General features: G+C 42.8%; 1 protein-coding gene across 1 annotated transcript; it reads left to right on the top strand.

The window, feature by feature from the left end:
• The first annotated feature begins 1,499 nt into the window (after positions 1-1,499).
• On the top strand, positions 1,500-9,939 carry LOC139465488 (serine-rich adhesin for platelets-like). The gene is made up of 11 exons (XM_071247208.1): positions 1,500-1,653; positions 2,155-2,268; positions 2,714-2,823; positions 4,096-4,243; positions 4,558-4,635; positions 4,838-4,981; positions 5,115-5,281; positions 5,797-5,911; positions 6,999-7,102; positions 7,885-7,991; positions 8,511-9,939. The coding sequence occupies exons 1-11, from the start codon at positions 1,500-1,502 to the stop codon at positions 9,652-9,654; spliced, it is 2,385 nt and encodes a 794-aa protein (XP_071103309.1). The 3' UTR covers positions 9,655-9,939.
• Positions 9,940-26,820: the final 16,881 nt, after the last annotated feature.

The following is a 26,820-nucleotide window of genomic DNA, read 5'->3' as shown; positions in this document are numbered from 1 at the left end:
GTGTATCTCATGTTGTGACATCCATTGGATTGTGGACCGCCTTCGTGGTCCAGTGGATAGAGCGTCTGCCCGGAGAGCGGAAGGTCGGCGGTTCGACTTTAAAAGATGGTACTTGTTGTTACTGTTCCTGGCGTCCGGCCTTAGGGGCTAAAACAAAGATTGGTCGGCTCGAAATCAGTATACTGTGTCTGAGTGTGGTATTCATGTTACACTGCGGCATGGTATCTCAGTGGGCATCAGTCCGGACTAGTACAAGCAGCCGCACACACATGTGCATGCATGTCGCTATATAAGTACAACAATCTTGAACGAAGACGATAAACCCCATTTCACCTCACCTTCACCTTGTTTTCGGATATATCGTGTATGTCGAGCGTCTCTTCCTCAATTGCACGTATGACAGCACACGCTTTAAGGTAAGCATCTGTAACAGACACGGATAGAAAGAGGGAAAAGTCTGTAGAAATACCAAAGATTTTGTAGCTTTATCTTTTAAGATCACAAAAAGAAACATGTACATGTTCAACATGTTCACTAGCTAAACCAGTGTGTGTTAGTCTATGTGGAGTTCCCACGTATGCGACTGTGTGCTCACGTACGTTGTAACACACATTGCCCTTGAGTAGAGTGGCTCAGTGGTCTTGGGTTCGAACCTTTGATTCTCCTTAATAAAGAATCTTGGTCTGTCAGCACCACGTAGATTTCACCAAAACCAGCATTCCTCCCACACGTCTCGGCCTCAGGGGACATATTGCTTGAATCCACGTTAAACTCAAACTTGATTGATCATGCAGGGTATCGCCCTGACTTGCAGATACCTGTTCCAAATTAACCTTTCAACTTCAATAAAACGTTTTGAAAGGCAATATATACATGAGAACTATGACGGCAGTTGTGGCTTCTATCAAGTATGTTTATGTTTCAAATTCGACCACAGGCATTGTCTGAGTGTGACGCACGCGTCACCATGGCGACTTGAGATAAATAGTACGTAATCCATGGTCTGCCCCAACAGTCAGACAAACATGATCCCAATGGCCAGAATGACAACTGACTTCATCTTTTGCCACAGTGGGTCAGTCTTAATACGAATGACCGACATCAACCTCTGTATCTCATTTAACCACTCTACGGTCGCACAAGAGTGTGTTTCAGAGACAACTCTACAATAAGTACACTGCGATATCGCACAGTAAAGCCATGCAATGTGTCCAGTAGTCATGAGAGCTATATATAGCACCTAGCTATCCCTATCTCTCACCTTTGTCCCTAGGTCAACAGTTCCTGGGAGCACACCCGCCGTCTAATCGGCCTCACACCTTCAAATCGATGACGGTAATGCATTTGTTTATACGACTGGGGAATGTAGAACGTCAGTGTACAGAATGACGGTTGCTGCGCAAATATGAGAACTTTTCCGGAGTTGTGGAATGCATGACGTTAACATGGCGCACACGTGATTCCCGCGCACGATCCCCGCGCATACTGTCAGAACCAATATGGCGGCGAGAATTACGGGTGTGTTGATCCTGTGTTGTGTTGTGCTGAGTTGTGGTCTGCCTATTACACATCCTGACTTCTCACACCAGGGATATGATGTTGACATCTCACACAGTTGGACGTTAGGAAATAAACGACATGATGCCAATAAAGGTGAGTACAACGATTTGTATTTATATCCTAACATATTAAAATCGGTTTTAAAAGTTAATTTTGGGATTTAAAGTTAATTAAGTACTGTTTTATTTTATAACAAAGGTAATTCTTTAATACCTTCGGGAAAAGGCCAATCGTTCAATCGTTTTCTAATATCCATATATATTCAAACCTTTAAGATCAAATAAACACCAAACAGTGGCATAAAAGAACAACATTTGGTTGAATTCCTTTGACAGACACACGACTAACCTGTATACATTCTCAATTCATAATAATCAAACCTTTCGCAAGTAAAATCGAGACGTATATTATGAACTAAACTTGAAAGTTCCCTCACATTCGTAATACAGTGAAATCACGTGAGATGGAGAAAGTTAAACATGAAAGCACATACCCAGGTACCATGATTTGGTTTCGTTCGGATAAACAAGGTTATACTTTTGCCTGTATTGATCCTCCAAGCGCGACTTTCTCACCATCCCGTTTCCATCACAGAGAGCAACACGAAGAAGTTGGCGCCAGACAGCCCGCCGAGAACGGAGGGTATATACGATGTGTTTGGGCGATCAAACACTAATCAAGGAACAAGAAGGTTTCAAAGGAGTTCAGGTAAACGACTTCAACAATATTTCATAAGTGTGCCAACCAATGACCAAGGAAGTCAACGATTGGTCTAATGCAGGGGCGGTTGTGTAGCCAAGTACATGTAGTTAGAGGGTCCTTTTGTTACGCCGAAGGCCCGGGCTAGATTCCCCATAAGAGTACACTGTCAAATTCTGGTGTTTTCCGCCGCGATGTTGCTAGAATATTGCTGAACGCTGTGTTAAACCATAGTCCCTCACTCATAATACATAACGTTTGCGCAGTTGTTGTCATGCGCACACTCGAGCTTAGATCCTGTCTTCTTGAAGCAGAGTTATGACCTTTGCCAACGTTCGTCTCAAGAAAGATGATCGTTTGCACGTTGAATCAAGAATCGAACATTGTATTCTTTCCAGAGAATATGCCTATTTTCGCTTGTCATTAATTGCGATATTGTTAATTTTGTTTTCAGGTCTTGACATATATTCCCACCTAGCAGCCCTGAGTGGTGGATCTGTGATTGGCAGCAACAAGACAGACGTAGACCACGCCTCCAGCATCACAGTGGCTGAAGCAGCTCTGGTGGGTGTGTGGATATGAATGAGAGGGGAGGAGATTTAAGACTCACAGTAACGTGACAACTATAGACCACGCCTCCAGTACCGCAGTGGCTGAAGCAGCTCTGGTGGGTGTGTGGATATGAATGAGAGGGGAGGAGATTTAAGACTCACAGTAACGTGACAACTATAGACCACGCCTCCAGTACCGCAGTGGCTGAAGCAGCTCTGGTGGGTGTGTGGATATGAATGAGAGGGGAGGAGATTTAAGACTCACAGTAACGTGACAACTATAGACCACGCCTCCAGTACCGCAGTGGCTGAAGCAGCTCTGGTGGGTGTGTAGATATGAAAGGGGAAGAGGAGAGAGAGGGAAATTCAAAATAGTTAATGATGGAGTTCCGTAGTAGGCATGGAAGGATGAGGAAGAAAATAGTTATAGTGCGTTGTATGCTTTGGAATGCCAATGCCTCAAAGTGAGATTGACCAATCAGAGAGCAGGAGTACTGACCCCACATGAGCCCGTATACCGTCAGTAAAAATCCAAGATGGTTGATACTGACCTAATATGAGACCGTATACCGTCAGAAACAGCCATTTTGAATTTTCCAACACCCACCTCACATATTTCACATGAAATTTCTGGAACACAAATTCGTTATTCGACAAACGTTATATGTTTTAATATCATTAATTGTGATGAACAAAGACATTTTTTTATTAAAGAAACCTCGTTTGTGACTTTATTTATAACAATTATAGAGAAAAAAAGCTTACAACGGAGGTCATTGAGTTACAAATAGCATCGTCATAGAACATACAAGGGGATTACGTCACAAAAAAGAAACGTGACGCCAATGACGTCACATAGCAATAGGATCGATAGCAGCCCGTCGTTAGGGGAAAGCGGACTGCTATCAAGTTACAGTGGCCCGCAGATGTCTGGAATTCTATCCATTGTAGCTATAGTACTTTAAACGTTCACATTTAGTGCATCATATATTCCATTGTTAACGTTTATGTTTACATTTAAGCGTTGTATCGGAAACATATGTACTGGTCCTGTCGTTCATACCTGTTGTGCGACAAAGATACCAAAAAATGTAAACTTTTCGTCATAATAAATTCGTTATGGCGTCTTTAGTTGCCGTATACGGTGTCATATTAGGTTAGCAGAAAATATTGGGCTCGGTTCACGCCTCGCCCAATATTTTCTTGCTAACATAAAATGACACCGTATACGGCAACTAAAGACAACACAACTAATAACATTAATATTCATTATTTGACCCTTCAGGCGTCGCCTGTGGTAGTCATGGTGACTCGTGTCAACGCTACACCACCACGTGACGTGACTTTCAACGTCGACTCTGCCCTGACTTTGATTCTGGTGGAGGTCACAGGTCACATCACCAAGTCTGCCATCCAACTCTCAGATCCTAAAGGTCAGTAGTGTGGCTGTATCTTGTAGAGAGAGAACGAGTTTACCACTGATGATTGATAAAGCACCAACCGGTTTCATGACGAAGGTCAACAACATATCAAGTACTTGCAGCATCCTAGACTTCTAGTCAGCTGTATTACACACTCGAAGGTCAAGGCCATACTGATGTCAATATTCTGTCGCACAGGGCAGTGTGCATCCAGTGAAACGGGAAAAATGGACGCTAGTTGGCCACGATCAACATTTATGCTTACGGTGGTGTTACTGTAACGTTAATCGAGCGAGGCTTAAAGATGACTTTGTTTGTCGTTGCAGGAGTGGCTGTAGGCAAGGTGACGCTGGCTGTGGATAGTGCTGGGGCACTTGTGTACAAGATAGTCAAGCCAAGCCCGGGTAGGACACGGACATATTTGCATATCTTGGGTAGCCTAGTGGTTAAAGCGTTTGCTCGTCACGTCGAAGACCCGGGTTCGATTCCCGACATGGGTACAATGTTTGAAGCCAATTTCTGGTGTCCCCTGCCGTGATATTGTTGGAATATTGCTAAAAGCGGCATAAAACCACACTCATTCACTCACTACTCTCTCTCGCTCAGGTTCTTGGAAGCTTCACTTCAGCGACATGCTGCAGTATGACGTCATCGTCAAAGGGAACAGTGACGTCAGTTTTCAGGCAGAGTTCATGATGCAGAATCCAGACACAGGCTTCGCCATTTCTGTGCCAGGAGATCCCCCAGCAGGTGCGTCCTCGTCATTGTTTTGTACTTGTAACATTTCTGTCAACTAAACTGTTGGATGTGGAAGAATCTAATTATATTTCCTCATAAAAAGATGGTGTCGGTGATCGACTTCTTTACATTTCTCTGTCTTCAGGAAAACATCTAACTCTGGCCATAGAAATGAATGGTGTCGACAAAACACAGAATATCACAGCTGTGACGTTGTACGCACTGAATGGTGACGTCATCAAATCTGCAGTTCTGACACCTGTGGGACATATGGGCAACCGCTATAAAGCAGAAATAAATCTTCCTGCGAAGGTAAGACCACTGAGGTCTTTTTTTCTTGTAGCACTGATGTACATTGTCCGAGACTAGGTACTCACTGTTGATCATTATACTTAGTGGGATCATTGGTGGCCCAGTGCAGAGTTGCACACCTTACGTGTACCGCAATCAAATTATCGTGGGTTCGAACCCAGATTCACCGTCATGATGATTCTTGTTTTGTCACACTCCACACACATGGGCCCAGGCTTAACCAAAGTGGGAATGTTTCCAGACATTAATGTTTAATAATGCTGGTACGCCGGGATAAACTGAGTTACTTAATAAAGCACAGATGAACCCATCTCACCCATCATGTTTATGAAGTATATGATTATTTAACTCCTCTTGGTTACTTATTAACAGACGCTGCTACGGTACTACAAAGTCACTCACGACATCAGAAGTACGTGCAGATACGTAGACACAAACATGTTTAACCTCAATATGTATGCAAATACATGTGTATTCTGTCAATATTATGATTATGTTTACCGTGCAATCTACAGGACTTGCGACTTGGAATATCAGGGATAGATAACCATGGTAACAGCTTCACACGGTTGTCGGAGACGGCTGTATCTCCGGAATCAGAGTTCAAGGTCACCTTCAACATCACGGCGGGTAAGCAGGAGTGTAGAGGATGACATCAGGCGGCACCGTCACTCTCGCGATCGAGTCACATATACTGTTAGCCATGCTGTTAACCTGATCTCCATGAGAACAATGCTCTTAACCTATCCTCTGTAACGAGTCAATTTAGCTCATAAATAATTTAGATAATAAAAACAATTATAATGAATAAAAGAGTCAAGAAACCCTTTTCATAATCATATGAAATCATTGCTAACAGCAGAGTACATCGTTCGATTCCGACTAGAGCATGAGCATGTGTTTAAGAATCACTACCACATAGTGATGATACCAGGTGTTCACGAAAAGCTGACACCGCTGCCACCCGTCACAAACACATGCAAAGGCAAGTCTATTATTCCCCCGACAACAAACACGGGACCATCTGGTACAAGTCAAAATAGAGAATTGCATCGGGCATCATTCTTGTCACTAATGCGTGCAATTTGAAAATGTCCTCAGATGTCTGCCATAAAACGTTTTGAAAGCTTTTCTGAGGCGTAATATGTTGTAACCATGATCAAACAACTTTTGAGCATGAGTCGTATGACGCTCTTTGAACACTTCGAAGAAAGATCAAGCTAGATTGTACCACAACAGTTGCGAAGTGTAGAGAGTTGAGGAGAGTTTCCAGTCACTTTATCTTAATGTAAAAACCTAAATATGAAACTAATGAAGCGGTTTCACTGGTATCTTTTATTTCCAGTTTAGCTGGGTAAATTAGTTGAAGGGCTATGTTGCCGTTATTGAAGGAGGTCACTTAAAATTAGCAATTTGTCTAAGGCGCCGCGATTCGCTGTGCAGAGTTGCGTCCCTTTGGCACGCTAGAAACCTATGATTGTGGGTTCGAATCCCGGTTCGCCCCGATTATGTTTCTAGGTTTTTCAGCACCATACCCGTGCTCGTGGGTTTCGCCGAAGTGGTAAACGTCTGAGCCCTGCATCGCTTCGGGCTTTCCTTCCACATTAAGCTGACACGTCATGATATAACTGGAATACTGTTAAAAGCGGCGTTAAATCCAACTCACTCACTCACAGTTATTATTGCGCTGATAAAGTTCTTTGTTGCATTTCTACAGGGGAGTCTTCAACATTGGGCACGGGCGGTGTACATCTTCCCTTTGTTGTTACCAATCATGGAGTTTCTGGGTCGTTCAGTGTTCAAGTTACATCAACAAACACGGTGTGTATAGAACATCACCACGCGGTAGAGATACTTCCAAATAGTTTTTCCTGTAAATCGTCTAATGGTTCGTCGTCACCAGTTCGAGTAGACAATTTAGGGTTCTGTCCATTATTTCCAACCATAAGTACATTCGCCTTAGTTACTCCATGAACATAAATAATAGAATAACCACCTTCTCATCACTGAATGCAGACAGAGTACACAAGGTGTCGTCATTTTGCCAATGGATTAGACGTATATTCATCAAACAAATGACGGTGGTCGTTTCTCCAATTGCAGCACGGGTTTCTGATCTAAACTATATTCCCGAATTTTGCACTTCAACACATTTACGATTGCTTGAAGGTTCCTTGGTGAGAACACATTTACCATTGCTTGAAGGTTCCTTGGTGAGAACACATTTACCATTGCTTGAAGGTTCCTGGGTGAGAACACATTTACCATTGCTTGAAGGTTCCTTGGTGACAACACATTTACCATTGCTTGAAGGTTCCTTGGTGACAACACATTTACCATTGCTTGAAGGTTCCTTGGTGAGAACACATTTACCATTGCTTGAAGGTTCCTGGGTGAGAACACATTTACCATTGCTTGAAGGTTCCTTGGTGACAACACATTTACCATTGCTTGAAGGTTCCTTGGTGACAACACATTTACCATTGCTTGAAGGTTCCTTGGTGAGAACACATTTACCATTGCTTGAAGGTTCCTTGGTGACAACACATTTAGCATTGCTCGAAGGTTCCTTGGTGACAAAACAGGTTTACTATTGCTTGAAGGTTCTGAAGCCTGTTGTCAGCCCCAACTCCTTCACCATAATGAAAGGCCACTCCTATACAGGTACTGTGACTGTAACAGCCAATATCACAGCGCCATCTACTGCAGGGTAAGTAACATCACCTACATCCGGCCGACGCCAAGAGAGAGAGAGAGAGAGAGAGAGAGAGGGAGAGAGAGAGAGAGAGAGAGAGAGAGAGAGAGAGAGAGAGAGAGAGAGAGAGAGAGAGAGAGAGAGAGAGAGAGCATTCACCACGATTCCGTTGAGCAGTTTCGCCCCTAACGTTTACCCGAACAGAACGTGGGATTGATTCCTTCCTCGGCCCTGCTTATAATTCTCGAGACCGCCTCCATGGTCTAGTGGTAGAGCGTCCGCCCGGAGAGCGGAAGGTCCGGGGTTTGATCCCCGGCCGCGTCATACCAAAAGACGTTAAAAGATGGTACTTGTTGTTACCCTGTCTGGTGCTCGGCCTTAAGGGGCTAAGACAAGGACTGGTCGCCTCAGAGTCAGTATACTGTGTCTGAGTGGGGTATTCGTGTTAACCTTAGGCATGGTGTTTCAGTGTCCTAACTCTGTAAATCGGCATACATCGTTTTCCTCTGCACCTCCTATACCACGTTGTTCCAGGGACGTCGTGCTGACTGTGACGGCACCATCGGGGGTCTCCGACTACGTCACCACACCTGTCATCATATATTCAAGACCAACTGCAAACGCAGTATCCACCAGGATGACGTCCACGAGCAGTGAGACAACGCCACCAACAGCAGCTGCCGTCTCGGTAGTGACCAAAGAGGGGTCGATGCTCGGAAGCAGAACACCCTCCTCTGTCACAAAAGGTCCATCAGCATCCACATTAGCTGCATCCACAGGAAGAACAGCGTCCACCCAACTTCCCGGTTACACATCCCCCTTGTACAGTACAACGCTCGGATCGATGGCCTCTATATCCAGTGGACTTCACCCACCCACAGCTTCGATGTCGAGTCAACGTCCTCGATCCACAGAACCCAGCAGCGTTCTTGAGTACAAAACCACCACATCTGGAGGGATTGCCGGGTTCACCGACTCCACGTCTACAGAGACCCTGGGGCCCACCACCACCACGTCTGGACTGTCTGGTTCTACCGCCTATACGGCTAAAGGGATGCCCGGTTCTACGACCTCCACGGCTAAAGGGCTTCCGGGTTCCACGACCTCCACGGCTAAAGGGCCTCCGGGTTCTACGACCTCCACGTCTAAAGAGCTTCCGGGTTCTACGACCCCCACGTCTAGAGAGCTTCCGGGTTCTACAGCCTCCACGTCTAAAGAGCTTCCGGGTTCTACAACCTCCACGTCTAAAGAGCTTCCGGGATCTACAGCCTCCACGTCTAAAGAGCTTCCGGGATCTACAGCCTCCACGTCTAAAGAGCTTCCGGGTTCTACAACCTCCACGTCTAAAGAGCTTCCGGGATCTACAGCATCCACGTCTAAAGAGCTTCCGGGTGCTAAAACCTCCACGTCTAAATATCTGGGGTCTACAGCCTCTACATCCGAAGGGCTTCCCACCATGAAGCCGGCCATCATAGCGTCCATCGTGTGCGGGTGTGTGGCCGCTGTGGCAGTGGTGGGTCTTTGCGTGTTGATCCTGACGAAGCGTGGTTGGCCTTGCTCTCACAGTGACAAGGCCGACCACTACATGGACTCCGGGCAGTATAGCAACTCGTCCATAGACAAGGCCACATCTAATGCCGGGTATGAAATGGACTCGTACCAACCCCATAAGGACTAGATAATATTTAATGTTAACTCTCAGGTCTATTTGTTAATATCACACTGGATACATGTGTTTTGGTCACACTTCATGTCACATGCATACCATGGTGCATATGACTTTATTTCCATTTGCGACGTTTGCAATGTGTCGTGTGTGTCAAAGTGCATATAATGACATCAACCTGTGCGATTGATAACTTTGTGCATGTGTGTGTTTTACATCTGATACTGCGTATATTATTTGTGATATAAATGTTGATGTTCATATGCTGCACATGCACAAGTTCACATGGGATATAGTTAGTCCTCAGGTATGTAAATACAAGTATATGAATGTTACATTATATGTTATTTTAATATAAATATACCTGCGTTATGTATAGTAAACATTCAAGTTTAATACCATCAGTTTTATTTCTATAGTTACCAGGACCTCGTTAAACTCAGGCAACGTGTCTTTACAAAAAAGAGTGGTGTTTAAGTGTAGTCCAGTGACTCGTGTTTAGGTGTAGACATCATGTCAAGTGACTCGTGTTTAAGTGAAGACATCCTGTCCAGTGAGTGGAATTTACGTGTCGACGTCATGTCCAGTGACTCGTGTTTAAGTATAGACGTCATGTCGAGTAAGTGGTATTAACGTGTTGACGTCATGTCCAGTGACTCGTGTTTAAGTGTAGACGTCATGTAGTTTGTCAGCACGTATACATTTGTCAGTCTTAAGTATATCAACACGTATCCATGTGTCAGTCTTTAGTGTATCAGCACGTATACAAGTATCAGTCTTTAGTGTATCAGCACGTATACATGTGTCAATCTTTAGTATATCAGCACGTATACATGTGTCAGTCTTTAGTATATCAACACGTATACATGTGTCAGTCTTTAGTATATCAGCACGTATACAAGTATCAGTCTTAAGTATATCAATACGTATACAAGTATCAGTCTTAAGTATATCAACACGTATACATGTGTCAGTCTTTAGTATATCAACACGTATACATGTGTCAGTCTTTAGTATATCAACACGTATCCATGTGTCAGTCTTTAGTATATCAACACGTATTCATGTGTCAGTCTTTAGTATATCAACACGTATACATGTGTCAGTCTTTAGTATATCAACACGTATCCATGTGTCAGTCTTTAGTATATCAACACGTATCCATGTGTCAGTCTTTAGTATATCAACACGTATACATGTGTCAGTCTTTAGTATATCAACACGTATCCATGTGTCAGTCTTTAGTATATCAACACGTATCCATGTGTCAGTCTTTAGTATATCAACACGTATACATGTGTCAGTCTTTAGTATATCAACACGTATACATGTGTCAGTCTTTAGTATATCAACACGTATGCAAGTATCAGTCTTTAGTATATCAACACGTATCCATGTGTCAGTCTTTAGTATATCAACACGTATCCATGTGTCAGTCTTTAGTATATCAACACGTATACAAGTATCAGTCTTTAGTATATCAACACGTATCCATGTGTCAGTCTTTAGTATATCAACACGTATCCATGTGTCAGTCTTTAGTATATCAACACGTATCCATGTGTCAGTCTTTAGTATATCAACACGTATTCATGTGTCAGTCTTTAGTATATCAACACGTATACATGTGTCAGTCTTTAGTATATCAACACGTATCCATGTGTCAGTCTTTAGTATATCAACACGTATCCATGTGTCAGTCTTTAGTATATCAACACGTATTCATGTGTCAAGTTTTAGTATATCAACACGTATACAAGTATCAGTCTTTAGTGTATCAACACGTATGCAAGTATCAGTCTTAAGTATATCAACACGTATACAAGTATCAGTCTTTAGTGTATCAACACGTATGCAAGTATCAGTCTTTGGTATATCAACACGTATACACGTATCAGTCTTTAGTTTATCAACACGTATGCAAGTATCAGTCCTTGGTCTCTCAACACGTATGCTAGTATCAGTCCTTGGTCTCTCAACACGTATGCAAGTATCAGTCTTTAGTATATCAACACGTATGCAAGTATCAGGCTTTAGTCTATCAACACGTATCCATGTGTAAGTCTTTAGTAGATCAACACGTATTCATCTGCCAGTCTTTAGTATATTAAGGCACGAGTGATTGATGCGGACGTAAAAGGAAATTCTGCCACCACTGTGCCGTCTGTGTTATAGTGCGTGGCAATCGCGGTAAGGGAGGAGAGGCGAAATTGGGTTAATGTCGCGTTCGAGGTCGTTTCACTACGTACATGTGTGTGGCTGCTTGTTCTGGTCTGGTTTCATAGTGCTAGACCGCTGAGATACTATCATGCAGGTTACCATGGGTACCCGGCTCATACACAGTGTACTTGCGGATAGTCAAAGATGGTGGATAGTTAAAGATGGTGGATAGTTAAAGACGGTGGATAGTTAAAGATGGCGGATAGTTAAGGATGGCGGGTGCTTAAAGATGGCGGATAGTTAAAGATGGTGCATAGTTAAAGATGGTGGATAGTTAAAGATGACGGATAGTTAAAGATGGCGGATAGTTAAAGATGGTGCATAGTTAAAGATGGCGGATAGTTAAAGATGGTGGATAGTTAAAGATGGTGGATAGTTAAGGATGGCGGATAGTTAAAGATGGCGGATGGTTAAAGATGGTGGATAGTTAAGGATGTTGGGGAGTTAAAGAGGAGAACAACTTAGCTACAATGTCGCTGCAACTTGATCCATAGAACTGAAGTTGACATATTCGTCTCGCAATGAAATATGGACCATATTCCTGTTTCATAAAGGTTAACAGGTACTTTCAGTACAACTGGAACAACTCAAGGCACAACCACAGTACCAGCATCATGTCGCCCGTAAAGATCCAGGGTAGAGTAGGTCTTCAGCAAACCTTGCTTGCCATAAGAGACGACTATGCTTGTCGTAAGAGTCGACTAACGGGATTGGGTAGTCATGCTCGCTGTCTTGGTTGATGCATGACATTGTGTCCCAATTGCGTAGATCACAGGATTGTCTGGTCCAGACTCGATTACGAAGCTGGAATATTGCTGGATGCGGCGTTAAACAACAAACAAACCAACATCATGTTGTGTTATTTGGATGACATACCTCTATGGAGTGGTGTATTTTCCAATTATTTTCCGTCTTCATGTAGGCCTTAGGTCACCTATAAATAGATCGGTAAACTTCGGGAGCGGCAGTTTTGACTTTGATTAGCAAGGTAGGGTTCCAGGGTTACGTCTCAGCTAAATTCTATTTTTTCGCATCTAAGACATTGTTGTTGCTAACTGTTTACATTATTATTTTTACTTGGACCGCTCTGAGTATTTGGTTGCGGCTTAGTGATTTTATAACTGTATTTACATCCGCATGACGTTTGTCAGCTTTGAGATTCCGACAGCCATTCCAGATTCATTACGATGGAATATTCCAAGATCGTAATGATTAAAGTATTAAAGGTACAGTTCAAGTTATCACAAGTCGCGAGTGACAACGGACACGATGTCAACGTCCGTATACAAAATTACAGGTGACAGTCTATTAGATGTTGTGACAGTTGTCGATTGTCGTCGTGATGCAGGGGTCCAGGGCACCGCTCCACAAAACGACATTAGCGCTACGACTACCGTAAGCCAGTGTTAAGGTATGGGGATTACGATCACCTCAGCGCTAAGATGACTTTGTCGAACGGGGCCCAGGATCATTCCGACTAGAATGTATTAAGTTGGTTGACGTCACAGTCACATATATTTCATTACATTTTTCTCATCAGGATTCGGCTTCATACTGACCTTTTTTCACATGTGGACAGCTACAGGATGTGTAGCCTTCCCGGCATGCACCCGGGTCATGTGACTTCCGGAATGCATTGTTTATAGTACACTGCCAAGGTCGTACGTTTTCAAGTGTCAAATCGTGTTACACAGTTCAACTGTTTTAACGGTTGAGATATATCAACCGAGGGAGGGGTTCAGGCAAGTACCGGATCCTAACGCCACGATGTGACAGACATTTCCGAGCGACTGGTGTTTCCAGTACAGAAGACAGCCGGTATAGTGTCGCGTGACCTTGTCCAAGGTCTTCAGTTCAGTGATGAATGAACAAACTCGTTATTGAACTTACCTTCTTGTGCGATCCTTCTGCATTTCGAGAAAGATAATTTCCACGTTCGCTGCTCAAAAGATTCTTGTAATATATTTTCGCTAAACCTCGTCTGCAAGCTCTGGTAGTTATTGTTGTCACATACTGTGACTGGGGACAGCATCTATTTATTCAAGTAGTTCATCGACCTGTCTTTGGCAATTTCATTACAATATCAATTGCCCTTAGAGCAATGTCTATTAAATTTCAAAACCAAATTATCTCAATACTGAAATAACATTTCAGAACAAGTTTTAAAAGTCTAGATGTGTCCAGTCAGCCGAATTTTCGCCAAAAACGGTGTAATCTCGATTATGTTTTTTTTCTGAATACACAATAACCAACCTCTCTCACACGATAACCTCCTTCTAACGGCAGGATTCGTCTTTGTACTTATTACTGAGAGTTTAAACCCGTCTGATGTTTTGAACAGGATTTAAGATCTGTTGTACCATGTTGTTGTGCGAATACAATGTATGACATTCAACCGACGGATTTATCATTTATACTTTTTACACTCTGCAGTCTTGACAATGTGTTTTGTTTGGCGGTAAAATTAAAATGTTGAATACTAATATTCCAATATAGTCCCATTCAAAGAGGTGTGTAAGCATGCAGGATATTCATATTTTCATCACTACATGAAAACTTAAATCAGGACTAATTAGTAGATGGGACAATTATTTAGTTTTTGTCTTTTGGCAATTTATTGGAAGTCGTCACTGTCTGCACCATTCCAGAATAAAATTTAACTGTAATTAAAGTTTAAGTGCAAGTTGCCTGCGTGAGATGTAGGGACGCAAGTCTGCAAAGCGAATCGCGGCGCCTAAAAGAACTGGGCCATCCGTGCATCCCCCATTCCTAAGAGGTGACGCAAAATATAACGTCGCGTTCAGGACTACTGTGCTTATGTATCGACGTGGGCACTCACGTGCATGTGTATCTGATTGCACGAGTGGAGCCGCTGTCAACGATATTTCAGCATGACAGCTTACAGGTCGTATATGTTACGATTACGACCCTGGTCGTCTTATTTTTAGAACTTCACTTCATGGTTGTCTAACCAGGCACGAATGGTTTCTCCATGGCTCAGTGTAATCCGTGTGGTCCCTGACCCGTATAATCTGTCAATGACTGTCAATGAGACAACACAACACAGTGTTTTTCTTCTTGTTGTTTGACGCCGTACTCTGCAACATTCCAGATATTACTCCATTATCGACGACCATACACGATCTACACGTCATGGATGCACCATGCACACGTGGCATTGTAAATTAAGTTTGTTTGTTGTTTAACGCCGCACTCAGCAATATTCCATCTATGTGACGGCGGTCTGTAAATAATCGAGTGTGGACCAGACTATCCAGTGATTTACATGATGAGCATCAATCCATGCAATTGTGATACAATGACATGCATCAACCAAGTCAGCGAGCCTGACCAACCGATCCTGTAAGTCGCCTCTTACAGGACGCATGGGTGGCTGAAGCACTAATCTAACCCGGAATGTCACGGGAATTAGATGGTGGTACAATATAGAGATTGATGGCATGCTTTTTATTCAAATAATTAGTAATGGTATTATTATAACAGTAAACATTAATTATAGTGTTTTTAAGAAATATAAGTGAACTAGTGAGTGAGTTGTGTTTAACGACGCTTTTAACATTATTCAAGTTATATCACGGCATGTCAGCTTAATGTGGGCGGAAAGCCCGAAGTGATGTAGGTCTGAGACGTTTACCACTTCGGTGAAACCCATGAGCATGGGTATGGTGCTGACAAACCTAGAAACATAATTGGGGCGAACCGGGATTCGAACCCACAATCATAGGTTTCTGGCGTGCCCAAGGGACGCATCTCTGCACAGCGAATCAGTGGGCCACCCGTGGCCACCATAAGTGAACTAAACTAGTTTTACAGTATAGAGATTAATAGCAGATAATAGGTTCAAACATTTAGTGATACGACCAGGCCAGTTAATAAAATATTAATGCATTTTAGTTCTAATTTTGTGTACACATTTTAACGGTAACGTTGGTTGACAAGCATGCCTGCTTTTTCTAACCAGAAGAGTCATTCATCCCTGACTATACCTTGGTTGTCTAATTGCTACTGTTTACCTGCTTATTTGTTTTTTCAAAAATTAGACGAAGCAGGTTGATACCAAGGGACCCATATTACAACCCCTACGAGAAGTGGAGCTGACACAATCAGGGTCAATGTTCACGATCTGTTCAAGGGACCCATAAAACAACCCCCACGAGAAGTGGAGCTGACACAATCAGGGTCAATGTTCACGATCTGTTCAAGGGACCCATAAAACAACCCCCACGAGAAGTGGAGCTGACACAATCAGGGTCAATGTTCACGATCTGTTCAAGGGACCCATATAACAACCCTCACGAGAAGTGGAGCTGACACAATCAGGGTCAGCCTTCACGATCTGTTCAAGGGACGTTGCTTTACCTTCTCGCACAATGTTGAAGCTCGAATGTGTGGATATCTTTATGTCACAAAGTTTGAAATGACACGGTGTCCTTGAAAGGTGAGTAGCTATAACGTGCTTTGATACCAGCACTCGCGTGATGATTAAGCTTGTGGCCCGTGTGGTTGTTTCGCTCTATTTCTCTTCAATGTTGCTTCGAGATGCACCGTCAAGCGAGGAGTGGAATTAGATTACATAGTGACCCACTGACCATGTCATGATGCGTTCTCAAGTCCGGCGGGGAACTGTACGGAATATTTGTGTTGTTCAGTACTTTATTGTTATTAACATGATGCCACATCTTGACAAACACATTCCACGATCCAGGAGTAACCTGGGAAACCCATCTGTTATATTTGATAAATGCTCTGGACTCGGTCGCTGCTGTAGCTTTGTTTAGTAACACCACTCCCTTATCAATAACACCGCAAAGGATTTTCCGTTAAAACTAACTTTAGGTGGCGACTAACATCTAGCCTCTGAAATGAACTTATTTTACGCAAATAAAACAGTTGATAAATCATAATTAAATAATATAATAAAAAGGAGCCCAGAGACTTTCTTCATTTTCAGATAGTGCAGTCATCGTCACTTGCCAAACATTATAGACTTGCATGGGCTGTATTGGATATACTTGTTTCAGGGTCTGTATGACAGACTAGTGGCGAAGGTTCCGGAGTATTTATTACGTGAATGAAAGACTTCAAACCCTTGATTCCCGATGATGTATTAGGAGGACAACAGCGCTGATGATGTCAGTGTCCCAGACGTCAGTGTCCCAGACGTCTGTGTCTCAGACGTCAGTGTCCCAGACGTCTGTGTCTCAGACGTCAGTATCCCAGACGTCAGTATCCCAGACGTCTGTGTCTCAGACGTCTGTGTCTCAGACGTCAGTATCCCAGACGTCAGTGTCCCAGACGTCAGTATCCCAGACGTCAGTGTCTCAGACGTCAGTATCCCAGACGTCTGTGTCTCAGACGTCAGTATCCCAAACGTCAGTATCCCAGACGTCAGTGTCCCAGACGTCAGTATCCCAGACGTCAGTGTCCCAGACGTCAGCGTCCCAGACGTCTGTGTCTCAGACGTCAGTGTCCGAGACGTCAGTATCCCAGACGTCAGTATCCCAGACGTCAGTGTCCCAGACATTAGTGTCCAAGACGGCGTGACAGTAGTGTGGGCCCGGGTTTCGGGTACATCACGACAGGAGAAATGTGACGCGCTGAAACCCAGTTATTGTACAGGCAGTGCGTGTGTGAGTCAGGTGAGCGGAATTCTCATTCATTGTCCCGGTTAATATCGATGTTAGCTTCAGAGTCAGGTATTGTCTGTGAACCATTACACTAACTTCCACATACTCCAGCAGCATCAGATAAAATGAGTGAATTAAGTACAAATAATCGCCAAAAACTCACCTGAAATCAATTTTGAACAATTCTGAAGTTTTTCGAGCTGAATAATATGTTTTCTGACAATGTTTCAAGACATAGTGTCTTTCTATCTTGTCGGACCCACCAAACCTTTCTGTCTACCTTGTCAAACCCACAACACATTTCTGTCTATCTTGTCAAATCCACAACACATTTCTGTCTATCTTGTCAAACCCACAACACATTTCTGTCTATCTTGTCAAATCCACAACACATTTCTGTCTATCTTGTCAAACCCACAACACATTTCTGTCTATCTTGTCAAACACACAACACATTTCTATCTATCTTGTCAAACCCACAACACATTTCTGTCTATCTTGTCAAACCCACAACACATTTCTGTCTATCTTGTCAAACCCACAACACATTTCTGTCTATCTTGTCAAACCCACAACACATTTCTGTCTATCTTGTCAAACCCACAACACATTTCTGTCTATCTTGTCAAACCCACAACACATTTCTGTCTATCTTGTCAAACCCACAACACATTTCTGTCTATCTTGTCAAACCCACAACACATTTCTATCCTATCGGACCCACAACACATTTATTTCTATCCTGTTGGCAAACAACACATTTCTTTCACGTTGTCGGATCCACAACACATTTCTTTCACGTTGTCGGATCCACAACACATTTCGTTCTGTCTTGTTGGACACAAAGCACATTTATTTCAAGACAACCAGTTACCATTCTTTGATTATATAAAACCTAAGGGCATTAATTTCATCCATTATTTTCTGGATCAGGGGATGATTCTATGAATGGATCACTGGCAAATCAGCTATGACACCGGGTGTTCGGGAAAAGGTTATTTAAGCCTGCCCTGCCCTACCGGTAGCATCCGCCACTATCACAATTTGCATAGAAAGATATTCCTGCTGTTCTACGGCGGCAAAAAACACCGTTACTTTAAAAACAAGGAGTAACTTTTCTCCTTAATGGCTAGGCCTGATGCACTATTACTGAAATGTCCTGGAGAATTAAAGAGTAAACCATGATATTTGTAGCTGGGTTCAACTTCAAATAATTTTCCTTTATAATGCTAAGTGTCCTTTCTCGAAAGAGGACTTTCCTGTCTAAATACAACAGTTTTGTTTTATCCAAATTTACCCTTTAAGTTCCACTTATCGGAATGAAAATGTAAATGAGTCTGTAACACAATACGAATAGTAATAATAGTAACAATATTTTAATAAATCAGGAAATAACTGAATACTATATTTGCCATTAGAAACATCCTCCTTTGACGGTTTACTTATGAACAATGAAAAGAGTGATGGGTTTAAAATGCATCCTTGGCGTAAACCACTCGGAGAGTAAAAATAAGGTGTACCATGTGCCTTTCTTCGTACAAAAAGATTTGACACATGTATAAATACGCTTTAAAGCGTTCAGTATTTTACCACTGTGACGATAAGATTTTAAAAGAAACCACAACTTATCCCGATTCACTAAATCAAAAGATTTCTTAAAATCTACAAAGGACACATGAAGTTTGCATTTCCTTTTGCTTAAACGTTTCTGTGTCATAGCATACGATGAAAATATGTGGTCAGTAGTCGAATAACCCTGTCTAAAGCCGACTTGAGTTTCTGGTATTTGATAAGAACGTTAGTCGTGTTGTAGACTTTACTTAAGACGTTGAGGAATGAGACAGCGCGGTAGTTATCAGGATTACCGCGCTCGTATTATTTGTGAATAAGGATAATAACCGCTCTAGTTCAGACATCAGGAAAAACACCGGACTCAAATACCGATAATACGATTGTTTAAACTCGAAGCTTTGTCAGAGAGAGAGAGAGAGAGAGAGAGAGAGAGAGAGAGAGAGAGAGAGAGAGAGAGAGAGAGAGAGAGAGAGAGAGAGAGAGAGAGAGAGAGAGAGAGAGAGAGAGAGATCAGATATACCGAATCGGTCAAAATGCCAATGCAGCCTATATAGATTTATATCGTTTCTGATGTCATCACCACCTCCATCATCATCATCATCATCATCATCATCATCATCATCTATGCTTGTCGCAAGGGTCGACTAACCAGATCGGGTGGTCAGGCTCGCTGACTTAGTTGATACATGTCACGTATCCAAATTGTGTGGATCGATGCTCAATATGTCAATCACTGGATTTTCTGGTCCAGAGTCGATTATTTCCAGACCGCCGTCTTAAAGCTGGAATATTGCTGAGAGCGGCGTTAAACAGCAAACAAAGAAGCTGGATGCACTTATGTGATGATATACAACATTCTGATACATATGTTACAGACAAGTCACATACCACAATGTCCTGGTGCTTGTCGTCTTGTAAGAGGCGACTATACTTGTCGTAAGCTATTAACAAACAAACAAACAAATAAACAAATCAGACCGCCTCAGTGGTCATGTAGGTGGAGCGTCTGCTCAGTGAGCGGCAGGTCAGTGGTTCAACACCATCAACATCACCATCGTCGTCAGTAGTAGTCGTAGTAGTAGTAGTAGATTTTAATGGGGATTTTAGTGGATCGACTCCGGCGCTCCATCCTTGTGATAACGCGTGATGCTGTCTGAGACCAGACCAGCTTGTAGATGCTCAACCGCATTGTGGATATTACTCCATCACTCAGGGGAGTCGATGAGACAAATATGAGGACTCATCAGAGTCTTAAACAATCTTAAACAAAACTGCAAACAATCAAATATCTTCACCCCTAAACTTAAAATACCCAAAATAGACACAACACTAGCTAGCCAACTAAATAAACAAACCGACCCAAACATAGCTAAAACCACCACACTAGCAAACATACAGGAAAATTGGCCAAATTGGTGTCACATTTACACGGATGGATCTTCAGATCTCCAAACACACAGGTTTCGGAGTCCATACCTCACAACCAACTAAAACCACACAATCCTTCCGACTCCCAAACAACCAATCAATATTCACGGCAGAACTAATGGGCATGGCCTCAGCCCTCCATAATCAAGAATCCAAAAACCACAAAAAAATCCTAATACTTACCGACTCCCTAAGTGGACTACAAGCCCTCCAAAACAAAAATACCAAAAACCGACCTAAATCAATAAATCAAATACTTAAAAGCTCCAACGACCTAACTAAGGCAGGCAAACAAATAACCTTCTTGTGGATACCCGCCCACGTAGGAATATACGGTAATGAAAACGCCGATAAGGCAGCTAAACTATCCCTCAAAATCCCAGAAATAAGCTTAAACTTACCCATCTCAAAATCAGAAATTAAAAGTGTAAACAAGCAAAAAATCACCAAAAAATGGCATAACCTATATCTAAACTCAAATAGCCAAATCAAAAAAGTACTCAGCAAACCACTAACCAAACCAAAAATTCTCCATCCATCAAAAAAAATCGACAGAGTAATCACTAAACTCCAATTAACAGGACACACCAACCTAAATAACCATCTAAAAAAATTTAAAAAACAAACTACAGGTAACTGCCCACACTGCAAACAACTAGAAACCCCAGAACACGCACTCATCCACTGCACACACTACCTAACACATCGAACCGCATTACAAACCACCCTCGATCTAAACAAGGCTATCACTCTAGAAGCAATACTAAACCCACAAAATAAACTAGAAAACTTCAAGGCCTTAGGCGTATTCTTAATCAAAACGGAACTAATAAAACGCATCTAAAAACACAATAACCTACCAAATAAAAATCACATAATAAACAAACAAACATCCCCCATACCCACCTCCCTTAGTTCTCCTCCCCAATCCCATCGGCATCTATTCCAAATCTCAAAATTCCCAAATTCTATATAAGCAACCCCTAAAGCCCCCTCTCGGGTTGCACACACCACTTTCGCCCCTTTCGGAAACACATTAAATAGCCTGGCCGGGCCCGTGTGCGAAATACGCATCAGTCGGAAAGCGCACGTTAAATCTCCAAAGTAAGTAAGTAAGTACTTACCCCACCCCAGCCAGTTTAGACTTACGTTAGGCGCTTTTACCTTTTTTGTTTCTTTATCAAAACCCCTTATTCTGAATTGCAGCTTAACTGCAAACATATTACCCACGTTATGCTTTACCTTTTTTTCTAAGTATAGCTTACAATAACATTAGGATAGTTAGGATAGCTCTTTCTACTCTTTTAGGACTTAAAATTTTCATTCAAAATCCATCCTCTGTTAATATACTACCATCCAACTTATCTCTCTCCACTTATATCCTAATACACTTGTTGTACATGTCAACGGGGATGTGTTGACGGGGAATTAGCTCTTGGGGGAATAAAGGACAACATCGACATCACTGTCCCGGAACGCTCTATGCACAACATGTAAACAATAAACAACAATTGCACAATGAGCGGAATACTTGCTCTGACAACACAAACACAGCGATGAGCGGACCTTCCAGCTCAGGCGTACAAGAGGTGAGCGGAGCTCCAGCTCACCTCAGGGCGTTTCCTACGAGCGGCACATCCTGCTCGAGGTCGTCCCTATGCCAGCACTCGGAATACCAAGCCTGACTAACACCGTAGTAACTGTTGTTGTTCTTGCATTAGGTGTTTAAGAGGTCGCCTTCTGCCTAGGCAATTTCGGCTGACCTGTCCCTCTTTGGGACTCCTGTGTGTGAGAAGGGTTCACATATCTATTGTGAGTTCGGTGTTTACATAATTTCTGTTTTTGCATTGATATGATTTCTATTTTCTTATATTGATATGATTTCATTTTCTTCCTTGGCTGCTCTGTTTATATACGTTCGAGCAGCTGTCCATCTCTCAGAAAGAGAGTTAGTTTGGCCTTCGCTATTGCATCTCTTGGCTTTAGGAGATCTATGACAGATAGCGGATCTAACTGCAATTCTTGTTTTAACCTAGCCCGGGCTGGGACATGGTCTTGACATTCTAGTAACAGGTGGTCAATGGTTTCAGCCTGATTGCAAGATGAACAAACCTTGTCATAGTGCTTTCTGTGACCAAGTCTGAGGCGTGAGATAGGCGTGAGATAGGCGTGAGATAGCAATTTCAATTTTCCTTTCATTTGAGTCGTCATGGACTTGCCATTGGCAATGTGAGGCGAGGTTTTTGGTGGCAATTGTGAGATCAATTGAACTCCACGTGTTGTGGACTTGGTCTTAACGTGTGTGACTGCCAGAGTTAGGCTTTTGTTGGACCTTGGGTTGAATTTTGTATAGCCATCTGCCGATCTTACTTGCGTCCCATTGGGCTTGCCATCTTTCTGCTATGGCGGCTTTGATTTTGCTTTTTATCTCTAGTTTACTAAAGGGAATAGGCTGTATAGCGCTTTGTCTAGAGCTAGCTTCGCCAGTGAGTCTGCTTTTTCATTTCCATGAATATCTATGTGAGAGGGGATCCAACACAGCTCCACCTGTTGCCCTTGGTCCAATAGTTTTGTATATTCGTATAGAATATTGTTGACTGTGTTTGGCCTGGAGTTTGAGTTTCTGCCACTGATGGCCTGAAGTGCACTTGGCGAGTCTGATAGGACGACTGCCTTTGCATTTGGGAGTTCCGGTATGAGTTTGAGTGCATGATGAGTGCATTGCCTCCAATTCAGCCGTGAATACTGACTGACCATCAGGCCAGCGAACTGAATGTGCTTGGGGTTTGGAGCTGTGGATATGGATCCCGTAACCAGCACTGTTGTTGATAGGATTCTTGGATCCATCAGTGTATATATGAGCCCAGCTTTCCCAGGTAGTTTGAATTTTAGTGATAGCTACTGATCGCAGTAGGGTTGGGTTTTCTCTTTTAGTAACTTCTGATGTTAAAGCAGTGTCAACTTTGGGAGTTTTTAAAGTCCAGGGAGGGTGTAACCCTTTGTAGTGACTTTCTGGAGGCTGAATGTCATCGCAATTGTGACTTCGAATGAGTTCACGTACTAATATCCCAGATGGCTTTAGTGAGGGATTTTTTTGAGCTAGGGCTTCATCTCGAGTATTTATGTCTTGCCATATCTTTTTAACCAAAGGGTTAGATGTTCGTCCCCAGAACGATAATATTGCCTGCCCTCTTCTTAGTTTCAATGGGAGTTCTCCCATTTCTACTTGTAGTGCTTCTAGTAAGGTGGCTGTCGCTGTGCCTGTGGCCAGCATTAGGGATTTGTATTGTATTCTGTCTAGGCGCCTCAAGACAGTATTTGATGCTGAATGAAAAGCCTCACAACCATAGTCAATTTTTGATCTGATAAGAGCTTTGTAGAGGTCCAGCTGAGTGTCCCTCGATGTGCCCCAAGATGTGCCTGAAATTGCCCGTAATACGTTCAGGTCTTTTTGACATCTGTTTTCCACATATTCTATATGCTTGAGCCAAGTGAGGTGTTGATCAAGGATCACCCCAAGAAATATTGCAGATTTTTCGAATTTGATAGGTTTGCCTTTTATGGAGACACGGGGTATCATAGCATCTTTCCCCCGGCGTTTGAATAGAACTCCAACAGTTTTTTCACTTGAAAGGTTGAATCCCCATTTATTGCACCATTGATCTACTCCTTCCAGGGCTGACTGGAGTTTTTTTCTGATTTGTGAAATATCTCTGTGCTTTACCCATATTGCTCCGTCATCAGCGAACTTAGAAGTTTTGGTAGGAGAGTTGACATGGTCAAAAAGATCATTGATCATGATATTAAACAGGGTTGGACTTATAATGCTGCCTTGTGGCGTGCCATTGTCCAATGCCATAGGATCCGATCGATTGTTCCCTATTTTAACCGATAGCGACCTGTCTTGCAGGAAGCTGTCTATGAAGTTTGCCATGTTCCCTTCCACTCCATTTTGTGCTAGTTTTGAGAGGAGTCCGTCATGCCATACCATGTCGAAGGCTTTGCTGAAGTCCAGAAATACTGCGGCTAGGTATTGTCTGTTTAATTGAGCTTTTTTTATTTCATTTTCCAGTCTTAGTATATGATCTAGACACGAGTGTCCCTTCCTGAAGCCACTTTGGTCAGGTTTTATGTGGTTGCCGGTTTCAAGGTGATGCATGAGCCTTTTTGTAACCATGGCTTCCATGACTTTGCACATGTTTGAGGTGAGTGAGATCGGTCGATAAGAGTTTGGTAGGGCTTCGTCTTTCCCTTGCTTTAGCAGCGGGATAACCGCAGCATGTTTCCATGCTTTTGGGACTTCTCCTTTGGACCATATTGTGTTATACAACTCAGTGAGTAAGCCTTTGGTTTGATCAGGTAGGTTTTTCAATATCTCGTAGCTGGTTGTGTCAAGACCAGGTGCTGTGCCTTTTCTCTGTTGTATCGCATCATCAAACTCTGTCACAGTAAATGGTATATTGTATACCAGATGCTTGTTTTGCGGCCGTTTTGAGATCTTAGGCATAAGCATTTTTTCCTGTTTGAATTCTTCGCTGCAATTTGTGTTGCTGCTGACAGATGAGAAGTGCTCAGCTAGAATGTTGGCCTTTTCTTTGACTGTTTGGGCGTTGGCTAACTTGGGAATTTTTGTGGGTTTACGCTTACCCCTGACTGCGTGTATTTTGCTACAGACTGTCTTAGCATTTGTTTTCTCATTAAGAGATTTGCAGAAGGTCTGCCATGACTCTTTTTAGAATCCTCTATGAGTTGTCTTACTTTTGTCCTGGCTGCTCGGACTTGGGCCAAGGCTGATTTATCCCTTTTTGACCTATTTAGGGCTTTCTTTCTCACTCTTCTAGCTTTTGCTATTTCCCTGTTCCACCATGGTACGGGCGTGTTGCCAGTTTTGTGGTCTTTTTTTTAAATTGATTTTTCAGCTGCGGCAATAATTGCTGAGGTGAGATTTTGGCAAAAAAGATCAGGATCATCCGAGACAATTTCTGAGGACTTGAATGATATACATTCCTTCCTGAATTTAGGCCAGTCAGCCTTTGCATAGTCCCATGTGGGCTGAGGATTGGGCTGTTCCTCTAATTGTGGTGGGCTACCTATTTAGGTGAGTATAGGAAGGTCGTCATGGACTTGCCATTGGCAATGTGAGGCGAGGTTTTTGGTGGCAATTGTGAGATCAATTGAACTCCACGTGTTGTGGACTTGGTCTTAAATTGTGTGACTGCCGTTGTTCAGAGTTATGAGATTGTCGTCCTCAACCCACTTCTCTACTATTTTGCCGTATTTGCATGAATCATTCCTGTCTTCCCAGAGAGGGCTGTGGGCATTCAAGTCACCAAGGATCATCCCATTTTTGCCTACTATTTGAGCTAGTCTTGTTAACTCTTCCATGTGCGTTTCATGGGTAACCCTGTGATATATGTTGGCTATGCGTAATTCGTTGCCAGTTGCCAGTTTTAGGGAGATTACTTGGGTTTCAAGGTTTCCTACGTTTGCTTCAATATTCTTGGAGGTACAGCTGTCGTGGACAAGGGTGATTAGTCCTCCTCCCTTGTTGCCAGGCATAAGTCTTTTTCTGTCTTTTCTATATTGGGTGTACCCAGGTAGTGTGAATTTGGCTTTTTCACTGAGTTTAGTCTCCTGTATTAGAATGACATGAGGCTTCATCACCTGTTTTTTGACGAGTGCAGTCAGTTCATTGCCGTGGCTCTTAAGGTCATTTGCGTTCCACTATAGTAAAGTAGTAGTATTAGTAGATTTTACGACCGCTTCAGCCATCGGCTATTTCGCAGTCGGGGCCAGACGGGTTAAACAATAACAAACAATAGTGGGAAATAAGTAAGTTATCGGCTGGCCCAAAAAAATGTAAATTAGGGGGGATAAAGAAGAAGGAAATACAGTAAAGGAGGATGAAGGGGAGAGAGAAGTTTAGCAGTAGTGTTGTGGAGCAGTAAGAAACCTATTCTAAGGGAAGTAACTCGTATATAGACTAAAAATGGTATAAAATCAGTTAAGCTGATATGCTATTTAATAATATATACTATAAACTTTAAAAATAACGGTGGGATGGATGGGAAAACCTATTATAAAAAGTTTGGGCTTGCTGGCTGGGGTAGGGTAGTCAGGAGTGTGTGTGTGTGTGTGTGTGGGGGGGTTGAGTCTTGGCCGTGAGCGTGTGAGCTGGGCTTGGGTTGGTGGCTGGGTAAACGGTCATGGTTATTAGTGTATGGATAAGGGCGAATTTTTCGCGCGACGTCGGAGAAGTCGGTCCGCGCTGAGAATTTGGATCCCGATCCTAAATTGTAAAAGTGTGGAT

Source organism: Haliotis cracherodii, unplaced genomic scaffold (assembly GCF_022045235.1).
Source record: "Haliotis cracherodii isolate W230 unplaced genomic scaffold, xgHalCrac1.p SCAF_18, whole genome shotgun sequence".
NCBI classification, from domain to species: domain Eukaryota; kingdom Metazoa; phylum Mollusca; class Gastropoda; order Lepetellida; family Haliotidae; genus Haliotis; species Haliotis cracherodii.
This window is presented reverse-complemented; position numbering and strand designations above follow the sequence as displayed.